The sequence below is a fragment of the Mauremys mutica genome, chromosome 4, assembly GCF_020497125.1.
Source record: "Mauremys mutica isolate MM-2020 ecotype Southern chromosome 4, ASM2049712v1, whole genome shotgun sequence".
Taxonomy (NCBI): Eukaryota; Metazoa; Chordata; order Testudines; family Geoemydidae; genus Mauremys; species Mauremys mutica.
In genome coordinates this window covers 144555729-144583613 of record NC_059075.1, presented here as the reverse complement: position 1 = coordinate 144583613, position 27885 = coordinate 144555729, and the positions used below count along the sequence as shown (strand labels likewise).

The following is a 27885-nucleotide window of genomic DNA, read 5'->3' as shown; positions in this document are numbered from 1 at the left end:
TTTGGATAATGGCTCCATTCCAGCTATGGACAATAGTAGTCACTTTTTTAATGAAAATCTCAGTTAACCTAATTCATATTATGTATCAGTGTCTTTCCTAGTTTTCTTTTTAATGCCATACTCAATCTCATGACTGAAAAATTAGAGGGTGTATTTCTTTACTTGCCACTGAAATCGAAGTATGGTTATCCCAAGATTGAACACTGGAATTTTTCAATTTTGTCTAAGTAGCATAAATCATAATGAACTTGACTGGAGTACAGAATACTGTCACACAAGATAGACCTCATTGGGAAGGAATACTTTGAATTAACACATATTTTTGACATCTATAACCCACTACATATAATATAAATCAGAAAGAATCAGATTAAATCCCAGAAATATATCAGATGAAAACATCAAAACCTGAAAGGCAGCAGCAACAGGTAGTTGTACTTATTCAGAACAGTCCCTGAACAAGTAAGCACAAGTAAAGATGGCCCACTGTAAAGTGCTTCTGCAATGCAGGCTAGCTGATAGCAGTGAGTGCTGATGGGAGATTACAAAGCTCATTTATCCTCTCAGAGTGCTTTTTAACAAAAAGTCCAGAACTTCAATTTTCTTATTAGCTCCCACAATTGATACCAATCTTTATTCTCCTTTGGTTTAAAACTGAACTTTATATTTTGCACTTTTAAAAAAAGCTTTTAATCTAATTTCATTCTATATTACCTGATTTAAAATAGGTTTAAATTTTTCTTCTCCGTATATAAAAATGTTAGTTTCTACATAACATTACAATTTTTGTGCTACAAATAATAACACAGAATGAAAATACTTAACTTTCAGTGCTACAACTTGGAAATGGCTTATTAAAAAGTACAAGAAGAATAGAAAATAGTACTAATAATTCAACCCAGGTATTATCAATTTTATGGCATACAAAAGACTAGTAATTATACAAACTAATATTTGGTGCACCACCACCATATGTAGGTAAACATACAAATAGTTGGCTTTGGCATGACAACTGCTATACACAGGTAGGAAAACAATGTAATATATGAAAACCGCAAACCAGCAGCCCGGCCATTTCAAAGGCAAACAGCTCAATAGACTGATATCTCAGACAACAGATTTCATTTTTTTTTAAATGGAAAAATATAGATTTGAGCAGTGTTAGCACTCTTTATTGATATCTGTCAGGAAAGTTCTGAGATACGCCCCGGGTCTGGTGGACAAGCCAGCAGGCTTAAACAGTACTAGTGTACTTGAAGCAGTGGTACTCCTTCACTGAGCATCTAGGGTTTTCAGTAATTAACATACTGTTCTTTGTCACATGATGGGATTCCAGGTCTACATTACAAACTTGGGTTGCCTTAAGTTATCTTGCGTCGATTTATTTACACGTGACTACATTCAAACACCCCATTACAGCAACACAGTAAAATTGCCTCCCCAAAATGGCACTGAGCCATAGTCAATGTACTGTAGTCAACACAACATGAGTTTATGCGTGACCTATGTCAACCCTAACAGCCCTCCAGAAGCTCTCCCACAACGCCCGACGGTGACAGCTCTGGACAATAGCAAACTCCATGAAGCTGCTCCATGAACACTACCAACAACCTCAAACTGTTTTTTATGTCATGTCCCTCAGAATCTGTCCTCGAAGAAATCTCATCCCTCACTGTTACAGTTCTTCTTGCAGCTCTAGTAATACTGGAGAATCGTGCATCTTTCATTTGCAATGTTCATGAGAATAGTACAGAGCTATATGAGCACCACCATGCTTCTGTCAGAGATGGCACACACTGAACAGCACAACGCAAATTTGTGAGGTCTTAAAGGGCATGAAAACTATGGAATACGGATGGGATTATGAGATGGAGAAAGTTGTATGATGGGAACTTGACTGCTAGCACTTACAGTTCACTGTGCAACTCACGTCTACCCCCTAACACATTGTGACTACATCCCAGATACCTATTCATGGTGCCCTGCACTTTGCACTGATGCAAGCACTCGTAGCAAGTACACGAAACACAGATGCAAGCAGTCAAGTATGCATTTGCACGAATGATATACTGACTGTACATCAATGCAGAGGCGACTAGTGGGGGGAACACAAAGGGGGCATCAGCTAAACAGGGGCGGGGGAACGTGACCTCCCCACATAAAACTCATCCCTGCCCCACTCCGCACGTGACTTGTTCCTTCCCCAGCCCGGGAGCCCCATGCTCTCCTGTCCCTTCCCATCCCACATTACCTGGGGGAGGAGAGGGGAGGCTCTGGTCTTTCCTCTTCCTTTCCAGCTCCAGCCCTGACCCTTCATCTCCCCAGCTCCTAGCCTTGCCCCACCCCATGTCCCCAGAGTTTTGGGGACGGTCATGTGACCCTTTGCCATCCACCCCACGTCACCACTGCATCAATGTAACTTGAGATGACCAAAGTTTGTAGAGTAGAGGTGACCCGAGTTACAGCAGCTGCTGCACTGAGTTTTTAACAACATTGACAAAACAACAGTGTCATAGTGTTGTACAAACTCTAGTTTTAGTCACAGAATATGATTTTGTAAGCAACTGCTAATGAGGCGAGCTTGCTTGTTATGTAACCGATAGCTAGAAATACTGTCTCAATTTCCTTTCTAACCATGAATTTCCATTTTAAAGAAAGAGAGGCCAAGGGTTCCATTAAACAGGGTGTTAGAGCAATCTTTTGTTTGAAGCTTTCCCAAGCACTATTTTTGTAGCACACTGACATCAGTAATTCATAAATCAATATAATGTAGCTAAATATTATTAATACTGGTGTGGTAACCAGCTTTAGTCCAGAGTCTATTCTGGGTGGAGCCTTCAAACTGGTTAGACAAAAGAAACAGAGGTGTGCCATAAAGTGATCAAAAATCAAATTCTTAGCATCTGTGTTTTACAGCCATCATTAACAATTATACACAGGAGAAACTGAGGCACATAATATTCATGCAAAATGTTAAGAAAACTCCCACTTCATTACATCTGTTAACACTGGTTCATTTGTTTATTTGCAATGTTGTGCATGAGATTTGACAGGAATATAATCATTTCCATTTTTCTTAAAACATTTTTTTAGAACAAACTCCACTGACAACAGTCAAACATGTTAGAAACTAGCACCAATTCAACCAGGCCAGAGAAAAACACAGTAATTTCATTTAAAGACAACTATTTTGGTGCACAAACCAAAGTAAAACTGACAAATTAAAAAGCGTCAACAATCATGAAACAACCAGCATGCACTTTTTTCAGTCCACGTCTCCCAAGTGACAATGTACAAAGGAGTAGGCTCTCCCCTAGGGCAAGGTTACTAAATTTGGGTGTCTAATTTAGGGAGCTAAAACCATATTTAGATGCAAATAACTGGGCTTGATTTTTGAAAGGTGCTGAGCACCCACAATCCCAATTGACAAACAGGAGCTGTGCATGGCAGCACCTCTGAAAAAGCAGGTTGCTTATTTAGGATCCTAAAGTATGAACTCAAGCAGGGGCGGCTCTAGGGATTTTGCCGCCCCAAGCACGGCAGGCAGGCTGCCTCCAGCGGTTTGCACGCCTGCGGGAGGTCCTCCGAAGCCGTGGGACCAGTGGACACTCCGCAGGCACGCCGCCAGAGGCAGCCTGCCTGCCGCCCTCATGGAGCTGGCAGAGCGCCCCCCGCGGCTTGCCACCCCAAGCAGGCGCTTGGTGTGCTGGGGCCTGGAGCCGCCCCCGAACTCAGGTGTCTGACGTTAGATATCCAAGTTAGAACATTTTGGCTTTGAAATCTTCCACTTCCAAAGTGTTTGTCTTTTTTCCATGGAAGTTGACCATTAGAGGACCACAAAATAAGCAAGTCAACAGTGAATAGCATTAAAAAAAATACAGAAAAAAAACCCAGAAGAGAACTACATTCTAGGACAGAATCCACTAGAGATGGTTAGACTCTTTCCTGGACTCAGTGACTAACATTCAGGAAGTTTTTTTCAGACGAATTTTCACTCCAAAGCAATTTCCCCAGGCAGAAGTCCCCAGCAAAATAATTATATTTGTGCAGTCCCTGAGAAAGAAAGGGTCATTTCATTTCCAATCATACAAAATTCACATTTGGAGTGCTTAGTTAGCTCTTCTGTTCCGGTAAGTTTCAATAAGGAAACGTTGCCAATCTTCCATCTTTATGCAGCTGTCTGCAGAGGTTGGACATTTACGTCTGCTTAAAAAAAAAAGCACTCAGTAAACTCAAGATCAACACAGAAAACAATTCTGATAAGAAAATATATCAAATAAAAAGGTGTCTTAAGGCAAAGCCAATCTAATTTCTAGTCTCTATTCTCAATCTATCACAAGGCAACTATGTATACCCTAAAAGGAAAACCAAAACTGATAGCAAAGTAACCATTTGCTGTATTTACTGAACAGAATAAGTCATAAAACATTATTCCCTTTACTGTCACACTCTTCAGATCACAGGCTGGTGGTTTAGATCACAGTGATTTTTTTAAAAGCTTTAGTATCACCAGAGCAGTGTTTCACAAAGCAGATACTGTATTGCAAATCATAAATTATCCTTTTTAAAAAAAAATAAAAATAAAAATGTATTCAAGAGCCTGCATTCAGAGCTTCAGCTTATAATAAAAAGAACGAGGAATACTTATGGCACCTTAGAGACTAATACATTTATTTGAGCATAAGCTCTCGTGGGCTAAAACCCACTTCATCGGATGCATGCAGTGGAAAATACAGTAGGAAGATATATATATACACACACACACACACACACACACATGAAAAAATGGGTGTTGCCATACCAATTATAACAAGAGTAATCAATTAAGGTGGGTTTTAAAAAAAAGTTCTCCTGCTGATAATACTTCATCTTAATTAATTAGCCTCTTACAGTTGGTATGGCTACTTCCACCTTTTCATATTCTCTGTATGTATATGTATTTCTTACTTTATGGTCCATTCTATGCATCTGATGAAGTGGGCTGTAGCCCACGAAAGCTTATGCTCAAAGAAATTTGTTAGTCTCTAAGGTGCCACAAGTACTCCTGTTCTTTTTGCTGATACAGACTAACACGGCTGCTACTCTGAAACCTGTCCACCTTGAGTGCATTGGTCTCATTAGCACTCCAAAAGTAATTTTCCCTCTGTTGATATTCACCCCTTCTTGTCAACTGTTGAGAATAGGCCACTTCCACCTTAATTAAATTGGCCTCGTTAGCACTGATCCCCCACTTGGTAAGGCAACTCCCATCTTTTCATGTGCTGTAATAGATATAATACACACACACACACACACCCCTCACTATTTTTCACTCCATGAATCTGATGAAGTGGGTTTTAGCCCATGAAAGCTTATGCCCAAATTTGTTAGTCTCTAAAGTGCCACAAGGACTCCTCGTCATTTTTGCTGATAGAGTCTAACATGGCTACTACTCTGAAACTTATTACTCTGCTCATCATCTCATTGGAAGTGCAATGGTTCCAAAATATTAAACACAAAAAATTATTTTTCTTGATATTTATAAATGGGATGGAAGGTAACTATTTCAGATTCACCAATGCTACATGAATTGTATTTAATAATTTTAAAGTACTGGCAGGGCTGCCTGGGGGAGTTGGGGGGGGAGAAGAGACAAGTGGGGCAATTTGCCCCAGGAGCGGGGCCCCCGGAAAACTTTCGCGGGGCCTGGGCCCCCGAGGCTTCTTCTGCTCCAGGTCTTCGGCAGCAATTCGGCGGCGTGGGATCCTTCCGCTCCGGGACCCGCCACCGAAGTGCCCTGAAGAACCGCGGCGGGGAGGTCCTTCCGCCCTGGGACCCACTGCCGAAGTGCCGGGTCTTCAGCGGCAATTCGGCGGTGAGGGCCCCCCGTCACCAAAGACCCCAGGCCCCCTGAATCCTCTGGGCAGCCCTGAGTACCAGTAATTTTGTAGTCATAAATTAATACTCAGAATGCAAAGTGCGCATTTCTAAGATTTTATATATTGCATTAACTAAATTATATTGTACTTCTGTACACCAGTAACATTTAAGAGGAAAAAATAACCAATTTTCTTGATAACTGTGTACAACCAAAATGAGTTCTAAACCAGCCTATTTTTTTCTGCAAGTCACTTTAAGAATCTACTAAAATGCAGACTTTTATAAATGTATGTTCTACATATGTATGAGGTTTTTGGTATGATTCCTAACCCACCTTTCTATAATTACTATCTGCCCCTTTTAATGTAATTGAATTCCTTATGACACAAGAACAGGGGGACATTCAATTAAAAGGTGATGAGTTCAAAACTGATAAAAGGAAATACTGTCACATAACACTTAATTAGACTGCAAGACACTGCCACAAGATGTCAGTGAGTAAGAATTTAGAAAAGTTAAAAGAGGGATTGGGCATTTAAATAAACAACAAGAATATCCAGAGTTAGAATAGTTAATGCCAACAAATATTTGCAGAGGGGTATAGAATCTCATGATTCTGAGTTTAACACCAATTTATCTGTTTTGGATTAACATGAAGTATAGATTGTCCCATATCTTCTTTCTGCAGGGTTTCTTGCATCTTTCTCTAAGGCCTGGTCTACACTAGGGTGGGAGGTCGAACTAAGGTACGCGACTTCAGCTATGCAAATAGCGTAGCTGAAGTCGAACTACCATAGTTCGAACTTCTTACCTGTCCAGACGCCGCAGGATCGAAGTCCGCGGCTCCCCCGTCGACTCCACCACCGCCGTTCGCGGTGGTGGAGTTCCAGAGTCGACGGGAGCACGTTCGGAGTTTGAAATATCACGTCTAGATTAGACGCGATAGTTCGAACTCCGAGAAGTCGAACGCTACCCGTCGACCCGGCCGTAAGTATGGACGTACCCTAAGTATCACACAGGATACTGAACTTCAGAGGCATTGGGAAGGTTGATAAAAATCAATGATTTTTAAAAGTAAATATTGTTATTTAAATTAACTACATTATTTAAAAAAACGTTTAAATTAAATCTGAAATGACAAACTATATAAGCCCTTAATTTACTATAATCCATTAAAATTATTTACTAATAATAGTCAAGTACTGCAGGTTTGCTGCCAAAGTTGTCAAGAAAAAAAAATCAAACCACTGAACTGGTGGAAGTCACTGGCTAGGCACTTGGAACCAGCGTTTGCTGCCATGTTAAACCAGCTTTTCACAAGAGTAGACTCTTCTCTTCCACAGGTGCAGAGAGAATGGGTGAGATGCACAAAAGTACTTAGGTGCCTAAACCCAAGTCTTAGGCACCTAAGTCCCCATTTTAGGGACATGAGTCCCAGTTTGGTTCCACTGTGATCCACAAAAATCCTGTCAAAGCAGTAGGTGCCTAAACTAATCAGGCACTTAAGTTTTTCAGAGTAAAAGTTGCCTAAATGCCTATGTTTCTTCATCTAAGCATGGCACTGCTACCACTCTCTAAGTGTTGAGATTCTCATCTCAACCTAAGCCCAACAGCAATTCATAAACAAGGGGCCCAATCCAGTAGGTGTGCTTGGAGTGCCTCTACCAGATGAGGTCCCTTTCAAAATCAAGGTGATGGTGGCCAGTTTATAACTTGTAGCCCAGGGTTAGAGCACTTGCCTGGGATGTGCAAGACCCAGGTTCAATTTCCCCATCTCCGCCAGAGAACAGAGGTTTGAACAGGGGTCCCCCACATCACGGAGTGTTCTCTAACCACTGAGCTATAGGATATTCTGATGCGAGACACACAGACTCCTGTTGAAGCTGTTCTGCTGTGGATAAATAATGAGAGTGGTAGAAGCAGGGGAACTGGATCCAGGGTCTCCCACTTCCTAGATGGGTGCTTTAACCACTGGGCTACAGTCATTCCTCTCTCTCTGGCCCAATGACTGTTCCACTGCAGATAAATACTTCAACAGTCATTGAGACAACTCTCCTGAGAGAAGGGAGACATCTGTTCAAATCCTCTCTCCCCCTCTAGCAGAGGGGAATTGAACATGGATCTCCCACATCCCTGATGAGTATTCTGACCACTGGGCTACACATTATGAGATGGGCACCATCATCACCACTGCTTCCTCCTCCTCTGAATGTTTTACATGAAACAAGGCAGATGCCTAACTCATCCCCTCAAGAAGCAGCTTAGATGGCTATGCCATCTGACTCCAGACACAGTGTCTGTTCGTGGATTGCTAAACAGCGCAAGGTACCTCCCTGCAGCTTGGATTTAGGCACTTAGGAGCAGGGCTTAGCACGCCTCCTCTCATTAGCATCTCCTACTGGCTAGTTTAGGAAGCTCCCTGCCTAGCATGCTGGCTTTTGTGGACTGTAGTCTTAGGCACCTCTCTCGCCCCCTATTCATTGTACAGGGAATTTATGCCCCTAACTTAATTCTGTGTATCATAGTTTCGTTCCTGGATTTTCTAGGTGCCATGACACTCTGGGTTCCATAAAGAGATGTGTATAACGTACTTAATATTTTGTTCACTTCACTTCATTCAGCTAGTTCAACTGAAAAACTGACAGGGTGTTGAAGAGGCAGGAAAAAGAAACTTATTTTTATTCATTTTTACTTATTTAGAAGAGTAAGACAAGGTGTGAGAAAATGAGATCTACTAGTTCTAAAAACTTTCCAAGACTAGTTCACCAGAAACAACCAGCTTAACTGATTAACTACAGATAATACTTCCTTTGTTTAAAAGTCAGTTTTTAAATGTAAAACATGTTTTGATAAGCTCTCTTTCGTATGTACCTGGCACATTTAAAGTAGTTTAACGTAATAAAAACAGTTTTAAAATGCTAGCTTTGTGCATTTTTAATTTAATTCCAATTTCCATCCAAATGCCGTTTGATACAAATTATGAGTAAAAGTTAATCTAGTAAACAAGAAATGTATCATTCACCATTTTCTAACATAATAAAAATGTAAAAATTAAAAATCTGAATTTATATTAAGCCACATTTATTTACTAATTATATGCATAGATATAGTGGATTCCCTTGGTTAGCAAAAAGTACCAAATTTAGTGTAAAGCTATATTTAGTTGCAAAGCAACATGATTTAATGTTTAGCAACCAATGAAAATTAACCTCTCTGTAGGAAAATAACTAAAAAGTACAAATGCAAAACAAGATTAAAATCAACTATTTAAAAGTTTTCTGCTTATTGATTTTAATGATTTAGATCAGCGATTTACATCACTGATTTAAAACAATAAATTCAGAGCTATGGGTTTGATTTAATAGGGCAGTTCCTACCTTCCACTCTGTATTGTGAACTTTTAGTCATACTAATGCTGACATACTTGAAAAAAACAGAAAAGTTGAATAGGTCATTTCTATTGGCTGCAGTTCTGAGATGTTAGACATCACACTACGAAAACCTCTATACATTTCAATTTAATACAATCAGAATATCCATAATAGCCCTTACATAGCAAAATGATTCTGCAACGGATGTTGGAAATGTTCTTAGGTCTTCACACTTCACCATAACATGAATTTTTCTCTTCCTGATTCTAGTGATAGTAAAAGTACTTCCATCCCTGCAGGGTTTTTGAAAGTTTTTGCAGCCTTACCAAATAGATTTGGACATTTTAAAGAAGTCATTAGATATCCTTGTGACAATTACACACACCCACTATGGACTGCTATAAGGATTTTTCATTACTAAATATTATTTGGAGTAACTCCATATCCTGGTATGTTTAAGCCTAAGAAAATGTCAATAGAGAAAAATATTAGAAATAAAAAATTGGCCATTGTCAAGATTCTTCTCCATCCCCTCCACCCGCTTTACTTAAACTCACTGTCCTAACCTCTACTTGCCATAGATTTCTCTGTGTCCTTTTGCTTCTCTTATCAATTTGTTACAATTCCTAATTTATATTCATTACCATCAAGGGAGCCTGGATCTCACTATACAGAAGCAACTGGGAAAGGAAACTCAAAGTTAGGGTTTGGGATGTTTAAATGTTATGCTACAGCAAAGATTCACTTGTGTTTATGGGCAAGTTTAATTTTTTATTCTGAAATTATATTGTGGATTTAAATTACTGTCACAGTGGTTATATGAAATTAATGCAATACACGTGGTTAAAAACTGTTTGGTATAAATTAAACCACTGTGCACTTTGGCTGTTCAGCACCTCTTTGCATTGGACCCTAAGGTAGATTTAAATTGTGTCTGAGGGACTACACACTGCATAAACGAAAAGGTTTCATAATTTATTTACAATAAAGAAATCCCTGTCCGGGAAACTAAAAAATAAACCCTAGATTTTGAAAAACAAATGGATTTATTCATAGTCTTAAAAATCCCTTGCTGATAAATTCATTCTGCAGAGTGCACGTAGGTTTTGTGTATGGTGAATCTATGAGTATACATTCATTATAATTAGGGAACATTTGGTCATTTATACTATATACTTATTTTACTGGGGGCACATGAAATAGACTTATTACCCCAATCCACTGTAGCATCTAACCTTACCTCTGTTTATTTTTAAAACTCTTCATTTTTTATTTTTTATTCAAGATAGGCACATACAGGTGATAATGGACAGGTAACATTCTCAGCCAGCTGAAAGTAACCTGAACAGGAGACTACACGTACTTTTCCTTATTCCAAGTTTATTACATCACATTAAACTCTGCTACAGGCAAATCATATTGCATTTTCAACACTACTTCAGAAATAATACAAACAGCAAAGAAGCTATCTATATCTATCAAACTTTGTGCAACTGCTTCTCTTCCGTTTTCTATCCACAGCATAAAGAAGGTATGAAAGAACTAATACTGCCAATTATGTTTCTATATTTAGTATTACTTCCTTTATTTTATTTTTTTTTAAAAGGTCATAAAATGCCAGCCCCAGTATTGGGGTCAGGTTTTACTAATGTTTCAAGCTACTGAGTTATTCAAAAGCTAAATTCATATATTCCCCAGCTCTGCTCATTTGAATCCCATTTTCTCACTCTCATTACTGTCAGGACTGAATCACCTTGAAAATAACTTTTCATTTTAAATATGGAAACAAAAAACAGGAGAAAAAAATGAGTTATACAAAATGTAATTATCTGTAGCCAAAAGAAAATAATATATGTAATGAAATACTATCTAAACCACACATCCTTTAACAAACAGGTATAGCCTTTAACATTCTCACTAAAATCCACATTGAGTCTTGGAACCCTACAGATCAGGAAAGATAATGGACCTTTAAATGAACTTGTTGAACCTCTTTTTAAAAAACAAGGTATCAGAAATGTAGTTTCCAAGATGGAGCAAACTGACAGCATTTCAGAAGTGACCTGGTTATAGTTTTGGCTGTGGATCAACAACTGTGTGCCCCCAAAGGTGATTCAACAAAGCAGAAATTGATTTATATCCTTTTTGCTGTGTTGTATTACCTTCCATATAAAAAGAGGGGGGAAATGGTCAAGAGAATGAACCTTCTCAAGTAGAAACTGATGTACTATTCCTGCAATATGCCACTTGGCATTACACATCAGAGTTGGATGACTGAATTGGAAGGCAATTCCATTTATAGTAGTCTTTTGAATTAAAGAGGATAAAGAACAGTTGGTGATTTGTGAATACTTTAAAGCCTCCCTGCGGATATATTACATGCATTTATCATGCATAAATATAGATAGATATAAAGATTAATGAAACTCCACTGACCTTGTAGCCCAAAGCCACCACCTTCTCCCACAGGGACTAATATATTTAAGTCTTTTCATGTTTAGTGAAAAGAGGCCTTCCACTTGTGCCAGGGTCTCATTTCTAAGGACCTACCAAATTCACGGCCATGAAAAATGTGTCAGGGACTGTAAAAATCTGGTCTCGCCTCGTGAAATCTGACTTTTTGTGTGCTTTTACCCTATACTATACCGATTTCTTGGGAGAGACCAGAGTTTCTCAAATTGGAGGTCCTGACCCAAAAGGGAGTTGCAGGGAGGGGGGGGGTCACTAGGTTATCTTAGGGGGGATAATGGTATTCCCACCCTTACTTCTGTGCTGCCTTCACAGCCAGGCAGCCACAGAGCAACAACTGTTGGCCAGGCACCGAGCTCTGAAGGCGGCATCCCGCCAGCAGCAGCTCAGAAGTAAGGGTGGCAGTGCCATACCATGCCACCCTTTACCTCTGTGCTGCTGCCTTCAGAGCTGGGCGGACGGAGAGTGGCGGCTGCTGACTGAGGGCCCAGTTCTGCAGGCAGCAGCGGCTCTGCCTTCAGAGCTGGGCTCCCGGCCAGCAGCCGCCACTCTCCAGCTGTCCAGCTCTAAAGACAGTGCCGCCGCCAGCAGCAGTGCAGAAGTAAGACTAACAATACTGCAATCCCTCCCTATAATAACCTTGTGACTCCCCCTCCCCCCAGCTCCATTTGGGCCAGGATCCCTACAATTACAACACTATGAAATTTCACATTTAAAGAGCTGAAATCATGAAATTTATTATTTTTAAAATCCTATGACCATGAAATTGACCAAAATGGAGGGTGAATTTGGTACGGCCCTACTTGTTTCCCATTGGCTTGGCAGTGATCTATTAGCTGCAACATTCAGGTCTGCCTCTCACACCTCCTACTCTACTAAATAAGCACCCCACCTGCCCACCATGATTTGATTTATAGTGTTTGTGAGAAAGTTCTTCATGGTGAAGTGTCCCATTCTCCTCTCTCGATGAGTGTGCCGTTTATCTCACATCTTTTTAAAGGACCAGATCAGCACTGATATGTTTCTGAACCATTTCTGCAATTTTTCATTTGTATTCCTGAGTCTATAAATCTATCCTTAACCTAGACCCCCACTCTCCCAGCACCCAGACCACCCTCCCCCCCACTGAGCCTCCCAAGCCCAGACCCTCCCACTGAGCCCCAACCACCTTTACCTGGAAGTGCTTACAGAATCCCATTGCCGCTGCACCTGGACTCCCGCAACGAGCCTCTGCGCATCCAGATCCCCCCACACCAAGACCCCCCACTGAGCTGCCTGCACCCAGACTGCCCCTCACAGAACCCTCTCATCGAACACCTGGATCCCCCACACTGAGCCCCTTCACACTTGGATCCTGCCTGGTTGAGCCTGCCTGCCTCACACCTGGTGCACCTGTTTCAGAGGGGCAGGGCCCCAGGGTGTTTCTGGGGCAGACTCAGGCCTTGTGCTGCATCAAGGTTGGGTGCAGCCTCACTGCTGAGTCCATGTCCTGGGGTTGGGGGGTGGAGGGGCTGCTGGGTGATCTCCCACCTTCATGCAGCCAGTGGCCTGTACTCTCACTGCCATGCTGAAGCCTCCATTTTTTAATTTATTGACAAATTTTAAAATATTGTGCACAGAATTTTTAATTTTTCAGTGCAGAATTCCCTCAGCAGTAACGCTACAAACACTCACTGCGGCTCTTCATAAAATCTAGTCAACTCGATGCCACTCAACGTGCACTGGAACACAGCCTTACCCAATTCACAACTGATTTTTTCCAGATTCTGTCATATCACAGCATTTGCTATTTTTATTATATGCTCTTATGCCTTCTTTATTCCTGTCTTCTTTTTTTTTTCCCCCAATGACAAGAGTTCTTTATTTCCATACTTCCTAAAGCAGTAAAAATAAACCTAGCCCTACTAGACCAACAATCGATCATGACAAGCAGGGAGCAATTTCTATGGTGTTTATCTGGAGGACCATCTGTGGCTGCACGATAATTTTCTTCCTTTGATAATTGTGCCTTTTCCAAAATCTCATGTTAATTCTTGGCCAAGATTCTATTTTCTCGATAACTGTGGCTTCCACACGGACAAGATATTTCCCCAGAAGTGGCTTTCCAATAAGCGTGAAGTCATCAGCACCAACCAGCAAAACCTTCTCCAGTCGGATTCGGTCTCCACATTCAGCTGGCAGCACGTTTTCCATTAAAATCAAATCTTCACTGGTTACCTTCCATTGCTTACTGGCAAAGTGAACCACAGCAAAGAGCCTTCCGTACTGCCCAGTGGCAATCATCTCATTCACCTTTTGCACGACCTTTGCATGGTACTTTGCCTCTTCTAGTGGATCTGGCAGTTTGACTTCGGGCCATGGGGGTGAGGACAATGATGTTTTGGCAATAATTCCTTGCTGTAGTGAAGTGCTTTGAGATCTCTCGCTTCGAACTGTAGACCACAACAGAGAGGCTGCCGCGGGGTCCGCCCGCTGCCGCCCAGGCCCCAGGAGCTGCCCGCAGGCTGCCGCCGCCGCCATCATCCCGCCGGAGCTTGCCAGCTAGTTTCCAACGACTGACAAATCTCTCTAAAGATTCTTCATTTACTGTTAGAGTGGTGGCTCTTAACCTTTACTGCAGCCTGCACCCCTTTGGTTCTCAAAATATGTTCTCGCACCCCTTAAACCTAGATAGGTTTTGTTTGTATATTACAGTAATCATTAAAAATGTATAATGTTAATAAATACATAGGTTTTATTAAACAAAGTAGTTATACTTACACGCCTGTGCTTAATTTGTGTTTTCGATGATTTACCTTCTAAAAAAAAATCTGGCATGTATCACACCCCTAGAAAGAGCATCTCGCACCCTTAGGGGGGATGCATGCATCCCAGGTTAAGAACCACTGCGTTACAGCCTTAAACAGGTTCTAGTTTCTATTTGTGTCTCACACCAACATCCTTAAATTTACATAACGTATTTTTTACTTTGTAGTTCCTCACAACCCTTCCACTGCTGCATTATCAGACATATCCCATTGCAACATATCCCATTACTGCTGCCTACCATCTTGTGAACACTGCTTAATATTTAGGAACTTGTTCTCTTCAACATAAAAATACCAGGGAAACGTCAAAACGTATACAAATCAGTTTTTAAAAACCAAAGGAACAGAACAGTATGCATCACTATATGCCATGGAATAGCGCCACACACAAAAATCAAAGTGTGAATGTGAACTTGCATTCATTGATCAAAGATGATCTAGGGTACGGAATGGCTTCCATATGAGGTGAGACTAAAAAGATTAGGACTGTTCAGGTCAGAAAAGTGACGACTAAGGGGTCTACATAAGAGTCTATTCATGAATGGTGGGGAAACGTGAATAGAGAAGTGTTAGTCACCCTTTCCCACAGTATAAAAACCACAGAATACCCAATGAAATTAATAGGCCACAGGTTCAATACAATCAAGAGGAAGTACTTTTTCCACACAACACATAATTAACCTGTGGAACTCATTACCATGGGATGATGTGATGGCTAAAAGTATAACTGGGTTCAAAACAGAGCTAGATAATTTCCTGGAGTGACCGAGAAAAAGAGCTTTGAGTAAGCTCAAAACCTTGTCTCCCTCACCAACAGAAGTTGGTCCAATAAAATGTATCACCTTACCCGCCTTGTCTTTCTAATATCCTGGGACCGACACAGCTATAAGAATACTGCATACGTGGAGTACAGGTCCATCAGTCACCATCAGCCAAGATGGTCAGGGACACAACCCCATATTCAGGGGCACCCTAAACCTCTGACTGCCAGAAGCTGAGAGGGGAAGACAGGGTGGATCACTTCAACTGCCTTGTTCTATACATTCCCCAGAAGATCTGGTATATGCCACTGTCGGAGACAGGATATTGGAATAGATGGACCACTGGGGTCTGACCCAGTTGAGCAGTTCTTACATTATGTCATATATATGCAGGCCAAAGGACACAACAGTGCAATATTCTAATACAAACTGTAGGCGACAATATAACAAGAAACTATGTTTCCAGAGCTAAAACATCCAACAATTAAAGATGAATCAGCATGGAGGCCATCAGATTTAATTAAGTTTTTAAAAAGTTATAAGAATCATTGTATACCTATTTAATCATGCTTGTTTATGTCTAATATAATACACTTCATATACCTAGTGTATTTAATAGTACAAGTACAGTATATTACACTTGTAGTCTATTATGAAACATTTACAAATCAAGGCTTCAATCTGGCCCTGGGGTCCATGAGCATGGACATCTATGCCTGCACAGAGCCACACTCAAACCAACTGGCGTACACACTAGTAGATCCCAACACGGATTAAGGCTCAACCAAAGGCCCTTCATCTAGAGACAAGGTCCAAAATAAATAATGATAATGGTGCATCCTTTAGAACTATTTTAGAAATATTTTACTCACCACCGAAGGCCTCAAAAACCTATTTAAAAGTAAAAATAGCAACACAAAGAATTCATCCATTGCATGCCAATCATCATACTGCAAGGGATGCTCATCTGCCCAAGCTTTCTTAATGCTCTCAAGGATCTATCAACAACAAAATAATAATCTCAGGAAGAGGACAGATAGAAAATATCTTATAAAAGGATTAGTAGTGCTAAAAACATTGCATTCTATTGGGAAGTAAGCATACATAAAAATAATCATAGTGTTTTAGAAAGATCAGTGCTAAGAAAACAAATGCTGATACATTATCCCTAAAAATTTGAAAATCAGATTAATATAGAAGTGTAATTTGATTAGTCAACATAACATTCTGAAACAAATAATATCTATAGTATAAGTGGCATACATGGGACAAGGCACAGAACATATTAAAACCATGTTTTATGGAGCATGCGTCAGATGTTCAGAATAAATAAATCATGATATGCAAACTAATTACTCAATATACGTGTGCAACAACTTGTATGAAGCATTACAACCAAACTATTCTAGAAACCACTATTTTGCTTATGTAATTCTCCTTAAAACTCAGAACATTAAGTTCTACAATTTACTTTGTAAACCACCAGAAAACAATTAGAAGGAATAAATATTCCATGAAGAAAAGCATATAAATAAATATTTTGGAATTATTCGTGTTCAATTTCCCAGCAGTTTTAAAAAACACATACTCTAGTCCTTTCATAACTGGTTGGTATCCACCAGGATCCAAATGACCTGCTCATTCAGTTACCATGTGCATGTACGAATGAGTGATGCTATTCCATATGCTTCTATATAAGCTAACTGCCGATATACATATGCTCACATATGCCCTCTAAGTCCCAAATAAGCTGGTTAAGTGGCTCGCCACATTAATATAAGCTTTAGTGGGATGACTACTTTCTAATACAGAGAGCTTAATATCCAGCTGGGGATTCAGACTTAGAATAAGGATGCACAGTTCCTAGAGTTCAGTTAGCTGGAATCATAGGACTCAACGAGGGAAATATTTCTGTATCAGGAAATGCACCATTAGCATTTTGATTCAAGGCTCTGGTGACAAAAAGGCAAGAGGTTTACAATCTAAATCCACAACCTACTATCTATTTGTTTAAATCCACATACATATAATTGGCTGAAGAAGGCAATGAGAATTTTTTTAAAAACTTTTCGAGATGTAAGCACAAAATAGTGCAGAACCCCAGGTTGTAATGTGCACTACAGCAGATACATCATATACTACATGGAAATCAATTACAATTACTGGTATTTTGATGAACATTAAATGAATTCATTAGAGCAGGGCACTTAAAATTAAGTATTCGCAACATCTCCTAATGGGTACTTAATTAAACTTTTTTCCAGCATCTCCATCTTCACTACAGAAAAGTAATTACTCATCACTGTCCTACAGTGAGACAAATGAAATCCATGGGATTACATATTCTTATATTGAGTGCATGGGCGCCAACTTATATGGGCTCCTGGGGCTTTAGCCCCAGGAATATTCACAGACAGGGGCTCTGCTCCAGCAATATTTGGAGCTAGGTTTCTCCCCTGCTCTGCGCTGCCGGCAGCCCAGAGCCCTTTAAATCCCAGCCGCCGCCGGGAGTCAGAGGGCTCTGGGCTGCCGGCTGCGGCGGGGAGCCCAGAGCCTTTTAAATCCCAGCCGCGGCCGGGAATCAGAGGGTTCTGGGCTGCCAGCTGTGGCGGGGAGCTCAGAGCCGTTTAAATCCCAGCACCTGAGATTTAAAGGGCTCTGGGCTCCCCGCCGCAGCGGGCAGCCCAGAGCCCTCTGATTCCCGGCCGCGGCTGGGATTTAAAAGGCTCTGAGCTCCCTGCCGCAGCGGGCAGCCCAGAGCCCTCTGATTCCCGGCTGCGGCTGGGATTTAAAAGGCTCTGGGCTCCCCGCGGTTGCAGGCAGCCCAAAGCCCTTTAAATCCCAGCCGCAGCTGAGATTTTAAGGGCTGCGGGCTCCCCGCGGTTGCAGGCAGCCTAGAGCCCTTTAAATCCCAGCCGCGGCTGAGATTTAAAGGGCTCTGGGCTCCCCGCTGCAGCGGACAGCGCAGAGCCCTCTGATTCCCGGCCGGGGCTGGGATTTAAAGGGCTCTGGGATCCCCACGGTTGCAGGTAGCCCAGAGCCCTTTGAATCCCAGCCCCTGGCCGCTGATTGCCCCCTCCCCAGACCCCTGCCCCAACTGCCCCCCAGGACCTCCACCCCCTATCTAAGCACCACTGGTCCTTGTTCCCCGATTACCCCCTCCCGAGACCCCTGCCCCTAACTGCCCCTTGGGACCTCAGCCCCTATCTAAGCCTCCCTTCTCCTTGTCCCCAACTGCCCCCTCCTGAGACCCCACCCAACTCCCCCCCCCCCAGGACCGCACCCCCTACTTGTCCCCTGATAAACCTCCTGGACTCCCATGCCTATCCAATTGATGCCTGTCCCCTGACTGCCCCTTCGAACCTCTGCCCCATCCAACCCCCCCTGCTCCTTGTCCCTTGACTGCCCCCCGGAACCCCCCACCCCTGGCTCCAACCCCCAAACCGCTTACTGTGCCACTCAGACCAGCGTGTCTGGCTCCATGCAGCTCCAGACAGTTGCTGCCATGCTCCCCCATGGAGCCCACAGCCCTCTCCCACCCCCAGCACCTGCCTTCCAGATTTGAACACCTCAAAATTCAGGAGTGCTCAAGCTCAGTTTGGGCAGCTTTTACTTCATTTCTCCCAAATCAGTTTCCCCTGCAAGGTGCCAACTGAAGGTGTTGGAGAACAGAGAGATCGGGTGGCCTCCTAATGCCTGGAAAAGAGACAAAGGCCGGAGGAGGGAGTGTCAGTGCCTGTGCAGACTTCTGGGAAGTGCACGGTGTGGAAGGGGATGCTGTGATGCTTTGGAACAACTCCATACAAAGCCAGTCAGGACTCTGGGGGAGCCTCCTCTCTTGGAGCATACTGTCTCCAGGGCAAGAAGCTTACACCTTCCTGGGTCTGACCTCAGAGCATTCAGCATGCCCTTCCACGTCATGCACTTTCCACAGCGAGTCTGCCCAGGCTGGTCCTGGGGCAACCAGAGGGCCCTGCACCCCAACTCCGCAGTCAGATGTGACTCTCAGCCAGACAGTAAAACAGAAGGTTTATTAGATGACAGGAACACAGTTTAAACAGAGCTTGTTAGTACAGAAAACAGAATCCCTCTGTCAGGTCCATCTTGTGGGGTGGGGAGCCCAGAACCAAGTTCTGGGTCTCTCCCCATTTCCCCAGCCAGCTGAAAATTGACACTCCCTCCTCTGGCTTCTGTGTCTCTTCCTGATCTCTTTGTCCCCAACACCTTCAGTTGGCATCTTGCAGGGGAAACTGAGGCACCCACACAGTATTCAGAGAAAATATTAAGAACATTCCCACTTCATCGCAACAGGTGCAGCAAAATATAATACTGTATATTGAAGCAGGCAAGTGCTGCTTCTGACTTTCCACTTTTAATTGACCCTTGTAATCTTGTGGCACTGATGCGTTGTAGCTTCATTTTATATCGGCTTACAGGGCGGGAGCGGGGGGGCACCACCATTTTGGGCCCCACCAAAAATTATACAAACCTGCCGCCTATGATTGAGTAAGTAGAGCACATACAGAAGCCTCTAATTCAGAGAGATCCGTTAGTACAGTTTTTTTTCCACTACATACCAGCAATACTTAATGTGTTGCAAGGCAGGGGGAGGAGGGGAAGAGAGAAGCAGTTTTTAGGTTGGTCTCAAATAAGCTACAACTAAATTTCCTTAATTGTTCAAAGTCCCAGGCAGGAGGCCCTGCCTATTGTTGTTTTCAAGGTTCAGAGATGGACTATTAACTCAGGACTGAACATGAAAATGCTCTTGGTATGAGCCACCTCACTTATTCCACGAAATTTAGACACCAGTTATTTATACCTAGAATTTCATGCTTTATACCCTTCAGTGAGCTATAGCAAATGTATAAAATGGAAAGAAATAAAACGTTTCTAAAAATGAAATATTTCTAGCTGCCATATATGTGACAGACCTTTTCAAATAAAGATGTACATGTGTATGTGGGAAATCTAAAAAAAGCATCATAGGTTTAATGAACAAAAATCACTGCCATTTGCCAGAGATCACATCTGGCTTGATCCCAAATGAAATAGGATTTGTGATCTCAATCTAGGCACAAATGCATAATTGAGTTTTGTACAAAAGAGGGACTATTCTTCAATTCTGAGAGTGTTACAAGTCAGAAATGAGGTGATGAATGATCTTACAGAGCACACAGCACCCCAGAATACAGCATAGAAGTATCCAGCTTGTCTGAAAATAAAAAAGTGACCATACATTTTAAAGGCAAACTGAAGAATACTGGAAACTGCCTTTTAACACTCGAACTGGTAGTCAATGCCACCAAACTGAGTACACTAGATTTATATATTATTAATTACAGTTCTCCCTTCTCTATATAGTTGCTCTGGGAAGCTGCGTGTTACAAGTGTTTAAAACGCACAAGAAGGTTTGGAAGAGTGCTATGGAAAGACAGCACTGCTGTTAAAACAAACTGTTCTTCATAATTAAATGATGGCAGTTCTAAGTATTCAGTCCAATACAGTCAATGAATGGCAAACTCCTCTATCATATTCAAAAGCCATACTAGAGTCTTGTTTGTAAAATGCTCAGGCCTGGTCTACACTAGGACTTTAATTCGAATTTAGCAGCGTTAATTCGAACTAACCGCTCAACCATCCACACCAGGAAGCCATTTAATTCGAACTAGAGGGCTCTTTAGTTCGAATTCGGTACTCCACCCCGACAGGTGGAGTAACGCTAAATTCGACATGGCTAGCTCGAATTAGGCTAGGTGTGGATGCAAATCGAACTTAGTAGCTCCGGGAGCTATCCCACAGTGCACCACTCTGACGCTCTGGACAGCAGTCGGAGCTTGGATTCTCTGACCAGCCACACAGGAAATGACTCGGGAAAATTTGAATTCATTTTCCTGTCTGGGCACTTTGAATCTGACGTCCTGGCTGGACATCGGGGCGAGCTCCGCAGCACCTGCAACGATGCAGAGCTCTCCAGCAGAGGAGTCCGGCCAATCCAAGAATAGAAAGAGGTCCCCAGCATGGACAGACCGGGAAGTCCTGGATCTGATCGGTGTGTGGGGCGAGGAGTCTGTGCTGTCGGAGCTGCGCTCCAGCAAGCGGAATGCAAAGACCTTCGAGAAGGTCTCCAAAGCAATGATAGAGAAAGGATACAGCCGGGATGCAATGCAGTGCCGCGTGAAAATCAAGGACCTGAGACAAGGCTACCAAAAAGTCAGAGCGGCAAACGGACGCTCCGGAGCCCGGCCCCAGACATGCCGCTTCTACGAGGCACTGCATGCCATTCTAGGTGGGTCTGCCACCACTGCCCCACCAGTGACCGTGGACTCAGTGGATGGCATAGTGAACCTGGACAGTTCCTCCTCGATGTTCGCCGATGGGGAAGATGAGGAAGGGTCTGTGGAGGACGGCGCAGGCGACAGCGAACACAAAACCGCTTTCCCTGACAGCCAGGATCTCTTCATCACCCTCACAGAGATCCCCTACCAACCCTCCCCGGCCGTTAACCCGGACTCTGAATCAGGGGAAGGATCAGGCGGTAAGTGCTATAAACATGTAAACATTTATTTTTTATAAAACAGGTATAAAAAAGTAGAAATGCTATATATAAAATTTTCAATGAAAAACTATACGAAAAGTAGGTCCACACATATAGGGATTGAACAATAATCCTCCAGGGACAATTCAAGAAAGGTCTCATTTAGGTCCTCGAAAAGCCTCCGCAGGAGGTTCCTGGGGAGAGGTGCCTTGTTGGGTGCTCCGTGGAAGCACACTCTTCCGCGCCAGGACATCCTTATGTAGATGGGAATCATCGCCTCCACAAGCATGGCCGCATATGGTCCTGGTCTCTGCAGGGCTTCCCTTAGCATCCGCTCTTTGTGACTCCGAGGGACCCGCATCAGGGTGATCTCGTTCATGAAATGCTGCATCTAATTAGGGCAATTAGTGTATTGTTACTGTTGTGAATGGTTGACTTTTACTTTGCATAACAATGACCCTCGCTTAACAGCCACGTGTTGTAGGCCACATAGGAAAAGCATACATTGATCTTTCCCGTGCACTGGCGGGAGTGGCTGGAAAAGGGTCAGAGTATATGATTTCCAGATTGCCTTTAGCGGGAGGGCACAGCTATCCATTAACTGATAAGCAGAATGTACTGTAAGGCTTACCAGGACTGTCTGCTAGACGGATTCAGCTGTCTCTCCCCACTTGTCCGCTCTCCTGTGCAATGCCGCAGCCAATGAGAGCGTATTCCGAAATCTCGAACTTGTCCTGAGATCTCATGAGACTTGTTGCCCTGTATGGTCTTGTTCAGAGAAACTGACTAGACTGTGTTCACTGTTCGCAAACATGTATCTGTTCAAGGAAATCAGTTACTTTTCCCATCACACAGCTTCGGCTCTTTCCCGGACTGCCCCGGCATCCCCCTCGCAAAGGCTGGCGCAGATTAGGCGGCGAAAGAAAAAGACTAGGGACGAGATGTTTGCGGAACTGATGGCCTGCTCCAGAGCCGAGGCCGCAGAGCAGAGACAGTGGAGGGAGACCCTATGTCAACAGCATCGCACACACATCGAACGGGAGGATAGCTGGCGGCAGGAAGACCAGCAGGCGACTCAAACGCTGCTTGGGCTAATGAGGGAGCAAACGGACACGCTCCGGCGCCTTGTTGATGTTCTGCAGGACCGCAGGCAGGAGGACAGAGCCCCCCTGCAGTGTATCTGCAACCGCCCTCCCCCGCCAAGAAGTCCTGCCCCCCCCACCCAAAAGTACAAGACGGAGGGGCGGTAGGGGCCGTGAGAACTGTCACTGCACCACTGCATAGCGCTAATGTACCACACACCTCTCACGCTATACATTTGTAGAAGTGCTTCCCTTACAGGCTCACCCAGTCCCAAATCCAAGTTTCATCCCCCCACTGTGTATTAGATTATTAAAAGCTGTTTGCTGTTATTCACTGTTTCGGTCACGTCTTTCGTGTCAGAGGATTTTTTTGTGTATGGGGGGGGAGGGGATTTATAATTGCACGGTATAGCCTACATTACCAGGGTACAGACTTGGGGGCATGATCAACTGCAGGGCACACACACACTGCAGTCAGTAGGCACCAGGGTCACTCTGTGTGGTGTATGCTGCCCCGGGTCATTCTGTGATGTGTATGCTTGTCCAGGGTCCTAGCGCCTGCCACCCCCTTAATGTTAAGGCCCGCTGCCCTTACCATGCACTTCCACCGTAGCACCGAGCCTCTCCGCTGCCCTGAGCCCCAACAAGAGCCCTCATCCACGGACAGAAACTCACCCTTCCCCCACACCCCTCACCCCTTCCTACGCCCAAACCCGCAGCCCACTGCCGTCATCCAAACCCCTATCCAAAGAAGGCACCACTCGCCCCTTCCTGCAAACCCACCCCTTCCTGCAATCCCTCCCCTTCATGCACAACCACTTGCAACCGTCCCCCACCCCAGAGACCTATGTAGGAGCAGGAGGATGTCATTCCTCTATGGAACAAGCGGTCTGTACATCAGTGCACACCGTGCCCAGCACAGTATGCGTCCATGTTTCAACACCTGAACAGAAATGCAAAGTAAAACAAAGATTTATTAATAATGAGTGTAACAATTAATTTGCTTTAAAACGTGCTTTGGAAGTGGGGGAAACTTGGAGAACGGGGTATGTAACCGCAGATCGAAATCGACACATACAGACACAGGCCCAGGGTCAGTTTCTCTTGAAAGCAAGTGGAGAGTCATAGGTTACCCTGCTCTCCGAGGAAACTTGCTTTCAAAGCCTCCCGGATACACAGCGCTTCCCGCTGGGATATTCTCTCGGCACGGGTGTCTGGCTGAGCGTAAACTGCAGCCAGGCGATTTGCCTCAACCTCCCATCCGGACAAAAAGGTCTCGCCCTTGCTCTCACAGAGATTGTGTAGCACACAGCAAGCAGCAATAACTACGGGGATATTCTTTTCGCTGATGTCCGAGCGAGTCAGTAAGCTCTGCCATCTCCCCTTGAGACGTCCGAAAGCACACTCCACCACCATTCTGCACTTGCTCAGCCGGTAGTTAAAGAGTTCCTTCTCTCTGTCCAAGGCGCCTGTATAGGGCTTCATGAGCCAGGGCATTAGCGGGTAGGCTGGGTCCCCGAGGATCACTGTAGGCATCTGCACATCCCCAACCGTTAGTTTGTGGTCCGGGAAGAAAGTACCTGCCTGGAGGCGTTTAAACAGACCAGAGTTCCTGAACACACGCGCGTCATGAACCTTGCCCGCCCACCCAACGAAGATGTTGGTAAAACATCCCCTATGGCCTACCAGTGCTTGCAGCACCATTGAAAAGTAGCCCTTTCGGTTAATGTACTAGCTGGCCTGGTGGGCTGGTGCCAGGATAGGGATGTGAGTCCCATCTATAGCCCCACCGCAGTTTGGGAATCCCATCGCGGCGAAGCCATCTATGATGTCCTGGACGTTTCCCAGAGTCACTACCTTTGAGAGAAGTTGCTCAACGATTGCGTGGGCTACTTCAATCACAGCAACCCCCACGGTAGATTTGCCCACGCCAAAGTGGTTCGCTACTGACCGGTAGCTGTCTGGCGTTGCAAGTTTCCAGAGGGCTATGGCCACTCGCTTCTGCACACTCAGGGCTGCTCGCATCCGGGTGTCCTGGCGCTTCAGGGCAGGGGACAGCAAGTCACAGAGTTCAAGGAAAGTGCCCTTACGCATCCTGAAGTTTCGCAGCCACTGTGATTCATCCCAGACCTGCAGCACTATGTGGTCCCACCAGTCCGTGCTTGTTTCCCGGGCCCAGAATCGCCGTTCCACACCATGAACTTGACCCATTGCCACCATGATCTCCACGGCGCGGCGTACCCTGCTTTGTGAGAGGTCTGCGCCACTCTGTGAATTCCTGTCCTCACCGCGCTGCCGGAGCCTCCTCGCCCGATTTCTCAGCAGCTGACTGTGGAAGAGGTGGACGATAAGGTGCGAGGAGTTGACAACGGCCATAAGTGCAGCGATGATCGCAGCGGGCTCCATGCTCGCAGTGCTGTGGCGTCCGCGCTGTAACCGACCAGAGAAGGGCGCGAACAGATTTCCCGCCGGAGCTTTCAGGGAGGGAGGGCGTGATTGACGGTTCAATGACAACAGTTACCCAAAAGCACCTTCGACACATTTTTCCCCCAGGAGGCATTGGGAGCTCTACCCAGCATTCCAATGGGCAGCGGGGACTGCGGGAACTGTGGGATAGCTTCCCACAGTGCACCGCTTCCAAAGTCGACGCCAGCCCCGTTACTGTGGATACACAAATTCGACTTCATAAGGTCGAATCCACAAATTCGACTTAAGTAGATTCGAAATAGTCTTGTAGTGTAGACAAGGCCTCAGTATTTGTTTTGCACAGAAATGGTGTGAAAAAAAGACGCAATGCCCAGCAAATGCAAATATCCTAAAATACTACCAAAATATGGGATACCACAAAACAAAATGTTTTTGTTGTTTTATTATCTGTACCGTGATAGTGCCCACAGTTCGCTAGGCACTATTCATATACACACACAGAGGAAGCTAACTTCCTGCATCAAAGTGTTAACAGTCTAATCTTACTGGAAATATTAGTGAAATTTCTGATAGTGGTTTCAGCAACATAGGTAAAAAACAATCTCACTTATACTTCCGGTCATCTGATTTCTGAAGAATTATGTAGACCAATAAGAGATTAAACAAACCATTAAGCATCATTCCACTGGATTAAAATTGGACTCTGCTTCTCTTGTACATAAGAGGATTTTTAAATTCCTCTGAAGTACATGCATTAAGAGGAAATCACATTCGCAAATCTAAAACTTTAGGGTAAGTTATTTCCTGATAGTTCTGTGGGTTTAGAGGAAATAAACTGAATGCTAATCCTCTAGGATTTAATGAGTTGTACTAGCAAACTCCTCTTTAGTTTATAGGTGATTCCACAACTTGTAGGGAGGTCACTTTAGCCCTCTACATAGTTATTTATATTTGCACAGGCACCTCAAAAGAGGGGAAAGCTTAAAGAGTTGGGAATGAGTCACCACCTACTATCTGTTTAAATCCACATCCGTTACATGCTTAAGAAAAACAAAGGTCAACTACAATTCTGCATATCAAAGTTTGAATCCTCTTGACATTGTTTTATAATACATTTGTACTTTCACACTTTTCCTCCATAAATCTTAAAGTGCTTTACAAGACCAAGTAAGCATTTAACAGGTGAGTTAAAATGAGACAGTGAGGTTGAAGTGACTTGCCAAAGGTTCTGCAGAAAAGTCAGTGAGAGCTGGGATTACAATCTAGGTCTCCTGACTCAGCTCCCTGCTCAAACCACTAGGCCACAGCTGTGCAAACACACAAAAGCTGCCCAATAAGATGAAATGGCAAGGTAATTCTACTTCAGTCATATTTGTGTTGTAATCCTTCAAACAATTCTGGCCCAGAAAGGCACTTAGTTCGGTCAGTTTTTAAAGGCCAAATGAGTGATTTTGCTTAGTCAGACCCATAAAAATGTTAGTTATTCTTGGCACTGTTATGCCAGTTAACTCAGCTGTTATGTATCTGGACAATAAATTATATTTTTTTATTTTATTATGATTGGACTCCAAAAAAATCAATGTGCAAGACACCACACAAATACTCTTAGCCTTCCAGAATTAGTATATCTAATTCTACTAGTTACTGGATAATCAGTTACGGTCAGGAACAAGGGCCTGCAGCAGGGCTAGTCTCCAGGCTGCCTCATCAGTACAGCTGACCTGCAGCAGGCTGCCTCGTTAGCCACACAACCTGACTGGCTGCAGAGGCCAGCAGTTCACTGGCTTCTCAACCCTCATGCCCACTACTGTTCCTACTCCTGTGTTACCTTTTTCCTGTTGCTCTTGTCTTGCATCTAGCCTTGCTTCTGCCCTGCCCTGCGTTGGGCCCCTCCTTGCTCCACTTCCTGACCTCCAGTTTGACATCTGGCTCTGGCTCCTGACTACAGACTCCAGCTCGACCCTTGGCTCTAGTACCCTGTTTCTGCCTTCTGATTTTACCCTTGGTTTGGCTCCAGATGACTGACTGCAGCTCTAGCCCCAACCATTAGGCTTACTGCCCGCTCTGGCCACTAGGCTAGACTGCCCTCATCCTGGTTAGCTGACAGTTACACCTTTTATATAGAAAGTGCCATATTGAATCAGATCATACAAATGTAGGACTGGAAGTGACCTCGACAGGTTCCATTGGTCCATCTGGTCTGATAAACTTTTCTAATTTTGATCGTCTCTAGTTTTAGAGGAAATCAAACTTACACACAGTATGTACACATAAGCAATTTTGCAATACCATCTAATAAGAATAGGGTTTTTTCCTGACTCAGGTGTAATTATTTTAAGCTCTGGAGCACATCCATTTCCCTTGATCTAGTTATTTCAAACATTTATGTTCACAAGTTACTTTATTTTATGCACTCTGAAGTCTTTATAAACAGAATGTAGGAAAAAGATTCAAACTAGACGTGAATATTACCTGCCCTACTTGACTGTTTCTATAATGTTTAGCATTCTCCTTCTTAACTCAGCTACCATGGAAAGTTTACTCTCAACACTCACATTATGCACTGTTATGTAT

The 27885-nt window shown here is 43.6% G+C and overlaps 2 protein-coding genes across 3 annotated transcripts in view; both read right to left on the bottom strand.

The window, feature by feature from the left end:
• The window catches only part of MAGI3 (membrane associated guanylate kinase, WW and PDZ domain containing 3), a 208003-nt gene that overhangs the window by 160755 nt on the left and 19363 nt on the right, over positions 1-27885 (bottom strand). The gene's annotated exons all lie outside the window — the stretch shown is intronic.
• LOC123368434 (39S ribosomal protein L21, mitochondrial-like) lies at positions 13543-14227 on the bottom strand. The gene has a single exon (XM_045013218.1). The coding sequence runs from the start codon at positions 14220-14222 to the stop codon at positions 13620-13622; it is 603 nt and encodes a 200-aa protein (XP_044869153.1). The 5' UTR covers positions 14223-14227; the 3' UTR covers positions 13543-13619.